Raw genomic sequence first — 13,518 nt, 5'->3', positions numbered from 1 at the left:
GCTCACCCTTAAAATTGATATTTCGAAATGGAAGATTCCTCACGACGTAGCTCTGGCTGATCCCAACTTCCACAGACCGCAGGGTGTGGACCTGCTAAGTGGAGCCAGCCTGTTCTGCAACCTTTTTTCAGTTGTCCAAATCCAATTAGGTCATTGCCCTCCAATCGCCCATTATGTTGTAGTTATAAATCGATGCAGTTACGATGCTGCCTGTCCCGACAGATTTACTTTGAAAGTTATTTTAAAGATTGGGAAAAAATGAGTAGCGGGTATCATATAGTCGTGATACTCGACTAGAATCGTCCTCTATTGTTATATTTGATATTAGTTTGTAAATGCAATAACACAAATGAATATAAATGAAAATGATAAAAATCATCATTTACAAGCTGAAGTTGCAATTGCACTAAATGGGATTTATTAATTACAAAAAAAAAAAAAACGAATCGCACTAAAGAAGCAAATAATATTTGGAAATAAGTCCGCCCAGCTTGACATTTATGTTTTCAATAATCGGCCACTCCGACTAACGTCCATTTACTAGCTTTTTCCTTTCTCTTTAAAACCAATTTCCAAACAAAAGTAGGTCCTCGAAGTCTTTAAGAAAAGAAATCAATTTTTTATTAATATTTAATATTGAAAAGAATAGTTAAAAGATTCACGGGATACTGACAAACACGGGAGATTTCGAATAGGTAAGTCACACTGGCGATCCGTTTCACAGGAGCAACACACGACGTAGAGTAAGTATAAGTACCACAAGATGGTATGGAGATTACGAGAAATTTCGTATAAGTGCTCCTGGCGGTCCGTTTCACGGCAGCATCACCCTAAGTAGGTTAGATTTAAGTACCATGAGATGATTCTGAGTAACGAACCGATTTACTCTGTATTCGAAACTGTCTAGGACCAGATGATCTTTTATACGATCAGAGAATTACATATTTTGTGGCTTAACTATGGTTAGCCGGTCAATATTAATGTAAGTGCGTACACTAAGGTCAATGTTAAAGAATGTATGTGCTATAATGTTAATGTTAAAGAATGTAAGTGTTAGGTACTAGTTCTGGGTCTGCCGACTCAGATCGCTTGGTATTGGGTTTTTGCCCAGCTCGCTGGTTTGGTTTACTCCGGTCAGTCGGTCATTCTTAGCGCCGATATTGCAGATTTCTGTTTCTGGCGCAGTCTACTAGAGCTGGGTTATTAGGTCTTGGCACTAGGTGTCAACATTTTTATATATATTTATTGGATTTTATATAGTTGGGCGATTTCTATGAGAATTTCACCATCAAATCAAGTTTTTAAAATAATGTTTAAAACAACATAAAAATGTTGCAAGGTTGTGCCATTTCTGATCGTTCAGTTAAATGGCAGCTATAGGATGTAGTGGGCCGATCCTCATGAAATTTTATATTAGTTTGTAACACAAATTAATATAAATGAAAATGCTTAAAATTATCATTTACAAGCTAGAGCTGTAATTGGACTAAATGGGATTTATTAATTAAAACAAAAAACGAAAAGCACTAAAGAAGCATTTTAGAAATAAATCCGACCAGCTTGACATTTATGTTTGCAATAATAAGCACACTCCGGCTAACGTCCATTTACTAGCTTTTTCTTTGCTCTTTAAATTAAATGTCCAAACAAAAGTAGGTCCTCGAAGTCTGTAAGAAAAGAAAACAATTTTTTATTAAAATTAAATATTGAAATATTTAATAATAAATGTTTTAAAATAAATTCATTCTAACAAAGAATATTTTCTTTCTCTCAATGTAAGAATTTGCAAACGCTTCATTATAACGGCTACAATAAATGCTGATAGCAATCGCAACCAATATTATGATTATTTTTAAATGGTACTGCATACGTACAGCCCACCTCCCGTCCATCCGACCGAGGGACGCTGACGTACGGTCGAATCGCCGGAATAGATCCGATATAGTTAAGCGGAAAGTAGGAGAAAGATATCACGAGGAAGAGTGTTGCACAGATAAGCTGGTTAATATAAGAGTTTTAAGATTGTTAGTAGGGCAAAGTGGCAAGGTGTGGTAGAGACCATTGTAGTCCGAACATAATACCCTGAACGGATCGTGTTGGGCATATGTCGAACTACAATGGCTGAGGAGTAGAGGACGAAAGTTTCTGGTCCTTCTACTAGGAACGTTAAAATTTAAGTGTGTTAGTAAATGCTGGCTGTCTATATTTCCATAAATAAGATTATATAGAAACATGACACCCACCATCGTTCTACGGTTTGTTAATGATGGTAAGTTGATTAGTAAAAGATACACAACGATAAGATTGGAGGTAAAGATTTGCATCCCAATTAAGTCCCCTAAGAGCAAAAGTAAAGAAATTTTTTTGTACAGATTTAATGTGATCTTGGTGTACTCCATATTGTGGACTCCAAAAATACGAACACTCAAGAATCGGACGGACCAGTGATGTATATAACGTTTTAGTGATGTACGGGTCATTGAATTCTTTTGATCATCTTTTAAAAAAACCAAGCACACTTATAGCTTTATTAACCATGGTAGATATATGGTCGGTAAATTTATGTCTCAAATCTAATAGAACACCTAGATCAATAACCTGAGTTAATCGTTCTAAGGCGTTCCCATAGAGAAAGAACATAGCCTGGTGAGGACTAGATCGGTAAAAAGACATGAGCTTACATTTCGATCCATTAAGCTTTAGGTAATTTGCTAAACATACATTTTGAATTTTTTCCAAATCGGTTTAAAGTCTAGACTGGGCGCTAGTGAATTTATACTGAAGTTTAACGTCATCAGCGTACATAAGTGCAAGTGAATTCGTTAATAAGCAGTGTAAAAAGTAGGGGTCCATGATGGCTTCCTTGGGGCACCCCAGATGTGGCGCGGGTTCTCCCAGATAATTAGCTCAAAATCCAGATAAGATCAGTTGGGAATCCCAAAAGACTGAGTTTACTTATAAGAAGCGAATGGTTAATAGAGTCAAATGCTTACAGAAGTCAGTGTATATGACGTCTGTTTGTAAGCCATTCTGGAAGCCACCCGTGATAAAAGTAGTGGTGGAGCGGAGCTTCATGAAGCCATGCTCGGAGTATGGCTCGCAGGCACGGAGTTATTATTGAACTACATAGGTGTTGCAAATGTGGAGTGAAAAGTTTTTCAAAAAGCTTTGGATTTGCTGACAATTTAGAGATGTCACTAATTTGCCACGTCGGATTTTTTTCCTCTTTTATGCAACGGAATAACGAAGGATTCCTTCCACAGAAGGGGAAAAATCGAAGTTTCCAGCGATAGATTAAAGAGTTTAAGAAGCGGTTTGCACAGAGCCTCGGCGCAGTTCTTCAGAACACAGCCTGGTACTCCATCAGGGCCTGGCGAATACACGGGCTTGACCTTAAGAAAATCCGATAACACACCACTTTGATCGAAAGATGGGCGAAATATAAGATTGGCTGTTTGGATATTATAAGTGTAAAACTGAGCTGTACTACTGCTAGGTGAATACGTAGTTTGAAAAAACTACGTTAAACGTAAGCAGTATGGGAAATATGTTAAAAATAAGCAGATATATGTTTACGCATAGTGTTTACAAAGTTATAAAACTGCTGTATAATTAATGTAGATAATTAAGTGGAATTTTATGAAGTCTAGTATAAGTTAGTTTAGGGCGGAGCGGGAGCGCAAGTAAAGCTCTCACTTGCGCTCTCCCATGAATTCGCCCCGCTTCGCCGCACTAGATAAGCTAGGCTTAAGTTTTTGTTGATATGAATAGAGATTCGAATTTATAACGTTGAAAAGAGTGCACGCATTTTCGTTTTCGTCGTTTGAAATAATTTAATTTAATTTTACAGCCACCTTTTTTCCTTTCGTATTTTTTCGCGACGAGATAAAATAATCTCAATTAACAACTGCTTCGGATCCTGAGTAAACTAAATCCTGCAACGGCGAATATAACTCCTATATCATTCTGCGTTATGCACAGTGAAATTGGACCGAGCTACTAAGTATCTTGAATAACTATCTGTACAGCAGGGTAATCTATGTTTATTCAAAAGTCTACTCATACTATTCTTTAAATTTAAAGGTGCTTTGTATACCAAGGAAGATTCTTTGAAGCGGACAAGCATCGAAAAATGAGTTTAAAGAGTGAGTGAAATAAAATTTTTGTAATACGATGTTTATATCCTCACATGCCTGTAAATCCAACCAATCAAATTCCGAGATGAACTTATTTATTTTCATAAAATCAGCCTTACGGAAGAAAGAACATTATGAGATTTAAGTGTAGACTTAAGGTCAATTAAGGAGGTGTTTTTGATTGAAAGCTCAAAAGTGGGATGATATGGATCCTCATGGTCAGAAAGGGGCAAAGTTCTTGAAAGAGTAATTCCATCAGGATCAGAACGAAACATAAGTCCAACAGCAGACCTAAAGAATTTCTAACGTGGTTAATTTGCCAGAGTGACATGTCAAATATGCCCGCAGGGAAGTCGTGGTGGGAGTTAAGCTGTAAAGACGGTGAATTTTCAACATTTTACCACATAAGTTGTGGGATGTTAAAGTCACCCAGAGCTATGAGCTGGTCACCATCAGACAGACGATCGAAAACCAAACGAAAAGCGGAAAAATTTAACCAGTATGTTGGCGGTTCGGACGAAGGTGGTACGTAAGAACAGGTAACTTACAAAGATTGATCGGACAAAGTGATTTTAATGCAAAGGAATTCAATGTCACCAAACTCTTGTGATTTTACCTCTTCAGAAGCGAGTTTGGAGTCTACAGAGATTTGTAATATGCACATATATGCACTATTAATATTATATATATATATCGACCACCCACTGTACCAAGAGTACTTAAAGGGTACACACTGTAACACTTTGTCGCAGTGTTTATGTTGTCCAAGGTCTCGGTCATAAACCTAAGTGCACCGAAATATGAATCGCCCGCTGTGCCTTTGCTGCACGCCGAAAAGTGCATATGTCCGCATATACGTAACACGAGTGGACCTTATGCATGTCCACATACCTCCGCCTAAGCGAACATAACATAAATATATATTCATATATAAATATTTAAGAAATACATAAACGTCTCTCCGCTGCCGCTTTGGGCAGCGCAGCTACGAGACTTTAGACTTCCTTTAACTCATAAGTATAATTGTAAATCCAGAAACTCCCATGAGCTCGGAGCGGCAACAACGGCTGCTCCGAATAACTAGAAGACATTGAATAAAGTTATACTAAACAACCTAAACCCAACTGATGTAGTTAATACTTACGACAACACAACAAAAAATCTGGGGAGCCTTTCGATGGAATACAACATGGCGACCGTGACAGGACTCTAAAGGACATCAAAGGATCCCCAACCGTTATTTCTCAACTGGACATCAAATCAACACAACTCGGATCAACAACTGGAAAAAAAACATCAACGAAAAAAAAACATCAACACACACAGCAGCAGCCACTCTTAAATGGAATTCCTACGAAAAAAAAAAACAGAATATCGCAGTAAGTAGAGTGTGATGTGTGCTAAACGTGGTGGCGTGGTTAAACGTTTGAAAGCCAGAAAGGCTGAATTACTGAAGCTACTAAATAGCGGAAGTAGATTAGAGTGCAACAACTCGGTGAAAATACACGCCGAAGTTGAACACATAAAAAACCTATTAACGCAAAGAAATACTAAAACCACAGCCACTCACACATCCACCTACACTGCAATAACGAATATATGCAAAGACAAGATAATACTTAGTCCACCACCGAAACAGGAATTACCGAAATTAAAGAGAAAATGCCCCAATGACTGCAGAGGACCCCTGGAATCACCGTTCTGCGAGCAAACCTGTGCCAGCACCGGTGCCCCAACAACCAACTAAGAAGGAAAGCCTGTGCAGCCAGCACCGGCCCCGCTTAGCGCTCCAAGCTAAGCCCGGATCAGTGAACCGACAGCGCTACCAAGAGCGCAATATTTTTTTTCCCATGCACTGCGTTGCATATTTTTTTGTATTGCACTGCGATGCATATTTTTTTTTAGTATAAAGAATCATTTGTAAAATTGAGCGACATTAAAGTTGCCCGATTAGCGTGTGGCCTGAAAACCATACAAAAAATAGGCAGGTTTTTATGTAAAAAAAAAAAAAAAATAATGAACAACCAAGAAAAACAACTAATATATATATAAAAAAATTATAGGCAGGTTTTATAAAAAAAAAAAAAATATAAATAAACGCAATATGCATATAGCCAAATAAGACAAGTCTTTAAATGAGCCAAATTGAATGGCAAATAAATAATAAATTAAATCATACAATTTACAAAAAAAATTTATATACCAATTCAAGAGAAAATACCCAAAATGGGTTTAGTAGATGTAAAACAAGTGGACTCCACAGCAAATGTAATAAATAAAATTGAGTCCAGCACTACTAACACCGAATTGACAAATATCCTTTTATCAATTATTGTATTTATTTTGATTGCATTCATTTTGTATAAAGCATACATTTTTCACAATAAATGTATAGCAAAAAGAGCGATTAATAAAAGCCAGGCTACCGATCTGGACAAAATATAAAAAAAAAAATAACGAAAAATAAAAATTAATTTTTATACAATTAAAAAAAAAAAAAATAATAAAAACGCTCCATGCCAAATGCTGATATATTAAGAATGCACCTATGATATATACAAAAAAAAAAAAAGATTTCATATGTTCATGAATAATCCTATCTTTACGTACAATGAAAATAAAAAAAAAATAAATAAAATAAAGAAAGTTTAAAAAGAAAATAATTCAAGTATGAGTACTCAGAGAGCCATAGAAAAAACATATGAAAAGGACCCCTATTTCAAAGAAAGGATCAGGCAGTTAGTATCGACAAACCCAGTTAGTGTGTATGAGCTAGAAATACTTTATATAGAAACATTTAACTGCCATGTTTCACCATTGTTTCACTGCACGGCAACCCAAAAAGGAATAGTATTAACAACAGTTCCGGGTGTGCTAGTGAAATCAAGAACAGACGAGCATCTACTTTTAGGTAGAACAATTGTGATGATGGTTTCAAAAAGATAATCCACACCCATAATATAATGGAATGGAATAAATTATCAAAGGAACTATCAACCATTAAAGCAGAATTTGACAAATCTCATAAGTCACTAACCCAAAATAGACCGATACAAAAAACAACGGTCAATAAACACGTAGAAATATTAGTTAAATGCTTTAATGAAGCTCGAATATTAATATATGAACACAGAGAAAAGTTAAATCCGGATCACTGGTCTCGAGTATCAAAGTTTTTGATCAGACTAAGATCTAATCTAACTTCTGTTAAAGAAAGGTTCAAGCTCGATATTTCAATACCTACTATTCTAAATACTTCAATAACAATTGAAGCTGGTGACGAACCAGAATCAAAAGAAGTTATTGACCAACAAGAAATAGAAGAAAGCGATATTAACAACCTTACGGTTCCGGCAGTCCTTATTCAATCTGAATTATCAGACCAGGACTTGTCCGACTCTGAATTTAACGACAGCATTGTAGAATTAAAACCAACCACAATGGCTGACGAGAGCATTGCCCAAAGGGCATACATTAGAGAAATATCGAATGCCATCCCTGAATTTAACGGGCAAAGATTACACCTTCAAAGATTTATAACAGCTTTGAGGTTAGTTAACCTAACGAAAGGCACATTCGAGAATTTGGCTGTAGAAGTAATTAAATCCAAAATAATTGGATCAACTTTATACAGAGTCCAAAATGAAACAACAATAGAAGCAATAATCAGAAAACAACAAGACACCATAGTCGGAGAAACCTCTGACATATTTAAGGGGGCAGGATGGTTTGAGACTTCAAAAAAAATTTTTTTTCAGAAATTTTTTATATAATAGAACATTATCTTAGGAATATCCTGTGAAAGTTTCATGTCGATCGGACTAAAACTTGCTGAGATACCGATTTTCTAGTTTCTTTCTCTCCATATACTTTCCATTGCTTTTAAAACTTTAGACACGTTTTTCTCAAAACAGCATTTTCCAAGTCGGTGCGTAACATAACTCAAAAAGTAATGCTCGGATCTTAATAAAATTTTGTACACATCTTTAATACAATAAATACTTGCGGATGAACGAACGCTTTTTTTTTAAAAAAAATTTTTTTACTTTTTTTAGGGGCAAAAATGGGCGGATTTTTATGTAAAAATGACACTTTTGACTTTGAAACCGCGCCAAAAATCCAAAATTGCATATTTTTCAAAATGGTTTCGTTCATCCGCACAAGAAACAAATATTTTAAGTAAATCAATTCAATTTTTTGATTTTAGATAACACTGTAAGGCCAGACTTTACGCACCGCAAGAGACCAATTTTTTGAAGCGACTCCGGCCGACTGCCGTCACGGAATAAATAATAATTATTTCTTAATAAAAAATATTCTTAAATACTCTACAAATATAGCCATTTATCGTGTAAAAAAATTGGATCATTTCATTCACTCAGAAATGAGAAAAAAAATCGCAAAAATGTGCTTTTTTTCAGCCCCTGAAACCATCCTGCCCCCTTAAAGCCAAAATGGCGAAAACAACCCAGAAAGGCAAAACTGCAGAAAAATTCACGACGGAAATAGACAACCTAAGAAAGCTCCTAGAAGCTTCGTACATTGACGAAGGCCTATCGGCCGAACACGCTGACAAATTCAGTACCAAGGAGGCCATAACCACAATGGTTAAAAACTGTGAGCATGGCCGCAAACAATATTGGAAGCAGGCACTTTCATAACTATGAATGAAGCCGTCACAAAGTACATACAATGCAGTACTGAAATGACAGGTAATGCCAATTCAATATTATACACCCAACGAGGAAATAATTATCGCGGTAATAATTTCAGAAACAATTATCGCGGTAGAGGTAATAATCGAGGTTATTATAATAATACCAGATATTACCAGAATAACGGTTATAATCAAAACAATGGCTACTACAGAAATAACGGTAACCAGAATAACAGTTATTACACAAACAACAACCGCGGCGGAAATATCCGTGGTGGAAACAACCGCGGCGGAAATAGCCGTGGGGGAAACAACAATAATAATAATAATAATAATAACAACCAAAATAACAATATGAGGATAGCCCAAACGAATTCGGAAAACTCCCAAACACCTTTAGATACACGTCAGTAAAAAATAAAAAGATTCACACTATAAATCTCAGTCAAAGTACATTCGTTAGTTTCATAAACGCAGCAACAGGAAAAGAATTAATTTTTCTACTAGATACAGGTGCGGAAAATTCTGATAATTTTCAAAACATTCAAGATGATCATATCATAAACATACAGGGTATAAGCCAAGAGGTTACAAAATCAAAAGGCATAACCTTTATTGAAATTCAGACTTCTAAATACATCATCCCACATGATTTCCATATAGTAAATGTGCAATTCGCTATTCCTTGTGATGGGATACTGGGAATAGATTTTATCAAAAGGTACAATTGTCAATTGGACTTCAAGCCTTCTGAAGACTGGCTTATAATTAGACCAAATAATCTCAAATATCCAATTTATGTTCCGATAACATACAGTTCTGGTAACAACTCCCTAATTCTGCCAGCAAGATCCCAAGTCATCCGAAAAATTAAGATAAACTCCGAAGAAAATAGTGTACTGATTCCGAATCAAGAGATTCATAAAGGTATCTATATAGCAAATACCATAGCAACAGTCCAGAATGCATATGTAAGACTACTAAATACCACAAATATAGATCAGGTAGTCGATATTAAAAATATTCATCATGAACCACTTTCAAATCAAACCACTTACGATGTAGTAAAAACAGACCCCGAAAACCGTAAAAAAACTGTATTATCCCAACTTACAAAAACTTTCCACCTCAATTCAATGATCAACTTACAAAATTGTGCACCCAGTATAGTGATGTATTCGGACTAGAAACCGAAGCGATCACTACAAATAATTTCTACAAAGTGAGATTAAGTGATGATGAACCAGTATATACAAAAAATTACAGAAACCCTCATAGTCAACAAGACGAAATTCAAAGACAAGTTCAAAAACTCATTAATGATAAAATAGTAGAACCCTCTGTATCACCTTATAATAGCCCACTTTTGCTAGTACCCAAAAAGTCACTCCCAAATTCAGAAAATAAAAAATGGCGATTAGTAATAGATTATCGTCAAATTAATAAAAAACTCTTATCTGATAAATTTCCACTCCCTAGAATTGATGACATTTTAGATCAACTAGGTAGAGTCTCGACTTAATGTCCGGTTTTCACCAAATTGAACTCGAAAAAAATTCACGAGATATAACATCCTTTTCAACGAACAATGGTTCATATCGTTTCACGCGATTACCATTCGGTTTAAAAATAGCACCAAACTCCTTTCAAAGAATGATGACTATAGCTTTCTCTGGATTGGAGCCTTCCCAAGCATTTCTTTACATGGATGACTTAATAGTCATAGGTTGTTCCGAAAACCACATGCTCAAGAACCTAACTGATGTTTTCGAGAAATGTAGGAAACACAACCTAAAGTTACATCCCGAAAAATGTTCATTTTTCATGCATGAAGTCACCTTCCTAGGACATAAATGCACAAATAAAGGAATCTTGCCCAATGACAAAAAATACGACGTCATTCAAAATTACCCAGTCCCACATGATGTGGACAGCGCTAGAAGATTCGTTGCATTTTGCAATTATTACAGACGTTTCATAAAGAATTTTGCAGAATACTCCCGTCACATAACAAGGTTATGTAAGAAAAATGTAAAATTCGAATGGACAACAGAATGTCAAAACGCTTTCGAACATCTTAAATCAGCATTAATAAACCCAACTCTATTGCAATACCCAGATTTTAGCAAAGAATTTTGCATAATTACAGATGCTAGCAAATACGCTTGTGGAGCAGTACTAACTCAAAATAAAAATGGATTACAGCTTCCAGTTGCATACGCATCAAGATCCTTTACTAAAGGTGAAAGCAACAAGAGTACTACAGAACAAGAATTAGCAGCTATTAATTGGGCAATAACATACTTCAGACCATATATTTATGGTAGACATTTCACTGTCAAAACAGACCACAGAGCACTTACCTATTTATTTTCAATGATAAATCCCAGTTCCAAACTAACACGAATGAGACTTGAATTAGAGGAATATAATTTTACAGTAGAGTATCTAAAGGGTAAAGATAATTATGTAGCCGATGCGCTGTCTAAAATAACAATCACAGACTTGAAAAACATACATTTAAATATTAAAATTCTGAAAGTCACTACCAGAAACCAAAGTAGACAAAAATCCTGCGCAGGAAAAGAAAAAATAGAATTGCATAAGCAATCCATAGAAAAAGCTTCAAAGCCCAACGTATATGAAGTCATTAATAATGATGAAGTACGTAAAGTAGTGACCTTGCATGTAAATGACAATATGTGTTTATTTAAGCACGGAAGGAAAATTACAGCAAGATATAATGTTAGCGATTTGTATACTAATGGAACCCTTGACTTAGGTCAATTCTTTCAAAGGCTTGAAAAGCAAGCCGGTATGCACAAAATCTGCCAACTTAAGGTGGCACCGTGGGAAAATATCTTTGAACATGTTTCAATTGATAATTTTAAAAATATGGGCAATTATACATTGAAATCATTAAGAGTAGCGCTACTCAACCCGGTGACCGTAATAAAAAATAATAAAGAAAAAGAAGCTATATTGTCTACATTTCACGATGATCCAATACAAGGTGGTCATACAGGCATTACTAAAACCTTGGCCAAGGTCCAGAGGCACTATTACTGAAAAAATATGTCCAAATACATAAAAGAGTACATAAAGAAATGTCTTAAATGCCAAAAGTCAAAAACAACTAAACACACTAAGACCCCATTAACTATAACTGAAACTCCACAAAGAGCTTTCGATAGAGTAATTGTGGATACGGTTGGTCCACTACCAAAGTCAAACAATGGAAACGAGTATGCAGTAACACTCATATGCGATTTAACCAAATACCTGGTAGCGATACCAATACCAAATAAAAGTGCAAATACTGTAGCAAAAGCTATATTTGAAGATTTTATTCTAAAGTACGGTCCAATGAAGACGTTCATTACGGACATGGGAACGGAATATAAAAATTCAATTATTGAAGGTCTATGTAAAAATTTAAATATTGAAAACATAACTTCTACTGCACATCATCACCAAACTGTAGGTACCGTGGAGCGAAGCCACAGAACACTCAATGAGTACATTCGTTCATACATCTCAGTTGACAAAACAGATTGGGATGTATGGCTACAATACTTCGTCTATTGCTTTAATACGACCCCCTCGATGGCACATGACTATTGTCCATACGAGCTAGTTTTTGGTAAAACTTCAAATTTACCTAAGCATTTTAATAGCATAGAAAACATAAAACCTCTTTATAATATAGAAGATTATGCTAAGGAATCAAAATTCAGATTAGAACAGGCATTTAAGAGAGCCAGACTAATGCTAGAAGCTCATAAAATAAAACAAAAAATTATTTACGACAAAACTAGTTTAGATTTTGAGTTAAAAATAGGAGATAAAGTCTTATTAAAAAATGAAACTGGACATAAGCTAGATTTTAAATATACAGGCCCCTATAAGGTAGAGCAAATAGGAGATAGGGATAATATAACTATATTAGACAACAAAAATAAAAAACAAATAGTACATAAAGATAGATTAAAACTTTTTATTTCATAATCAATCAACATTCTATAAATATATCACGTATGGCCATACATAAAAAAAAAAATAAAATAAAATAAAACAAATAAAAACAAAAAAAAAAAAAAGAGAAAAATAAGCATACCAAATATAACACCAAAAAAATATTATTGTTAACATCATTTCTTAAAGTTTGTACAATCTATGTTAGAAAATAACTTCATTATAATACGTTATTTTTCAAAAGGAGGGAGATGTAATATGCACATATATGCACTATTAATATTATATATATATATCGACCACCCACTGTACCAAGAGTAGTTAAAGGGTACACACTGTAACATTTTGTCGCAGTGTTTATGTTGTCCAAGGTCTCGGTCATAAACCTAAGTGCACCGAAATATGAATCGCCCGCTGTGCCTTTGCTGCACGCCGAAAAGTGCATATGTCCGCATATACGTAACACGAGTGGACCTTATGCATGTCCACATACCTCCGCCTAAGCGAACATAACATAAATATATATTCATATATAAATATTTAAGAAATACATAAACGTCTCTCCGCTGCCGCTTTGGGCAGCGCAGCTACGAGACTTTAGACTTCCTTTAACTCATAAGTATAATTGTAAATCCAGAAACTCCCATGAGCTCGGAGCGGCAACAACGGCTGCTCCGAATAACTAGAAGACATTGAATAAAGTTATACTAAACAACCTAAACCCAACTGATGTAGTTAATACTTACGACA

The 13,518-nt window shown here is 35.2% G+C and overlaps 1 protein-coding gene across 1 annotated transcript in view; it reads right to left on the bottom strand.

Moving 5' to 3' along the window:
* Positions 1–506: 506 nt before the first annotated feature.
* Positions 507–13,518, bottom strand: part of LOC6503350 (dynein beta chain, ciliary) — a 316,566-nt gene continuing 303,554 nt past the window's right edge. Inside the window, exon 15 of the mRNA XM_044718175.1 lies at positions 507–597. Coding sequence (XP_044574110.1) covers positions 507–597 — 91 coding nt within the window. The remainder of the gene's footprint in view (positions 598–13,518) is intronic.

This window comes from Drosophila ananassae, unplaced genomic scaffold (assembly GCF_017639315.1).
Source record: "Drosophila ananassae strain 14024-0371.13 unplaced genomic scaffold, ASM1763931v2 tig00000128, whole genome shotgun sequence".
Taxonomy (NCBI): Eukaryota; Metazoa; Arthropoda; class Insecta; order Diptera; family Drosophilidae; genus Drosophila; species Drosophila ananassae.
The sequence above is the reverse complement of the archived record's forward strand: the minus strand, read 5'-3'. Positions and strand labels throughout refer to the sequence as shown.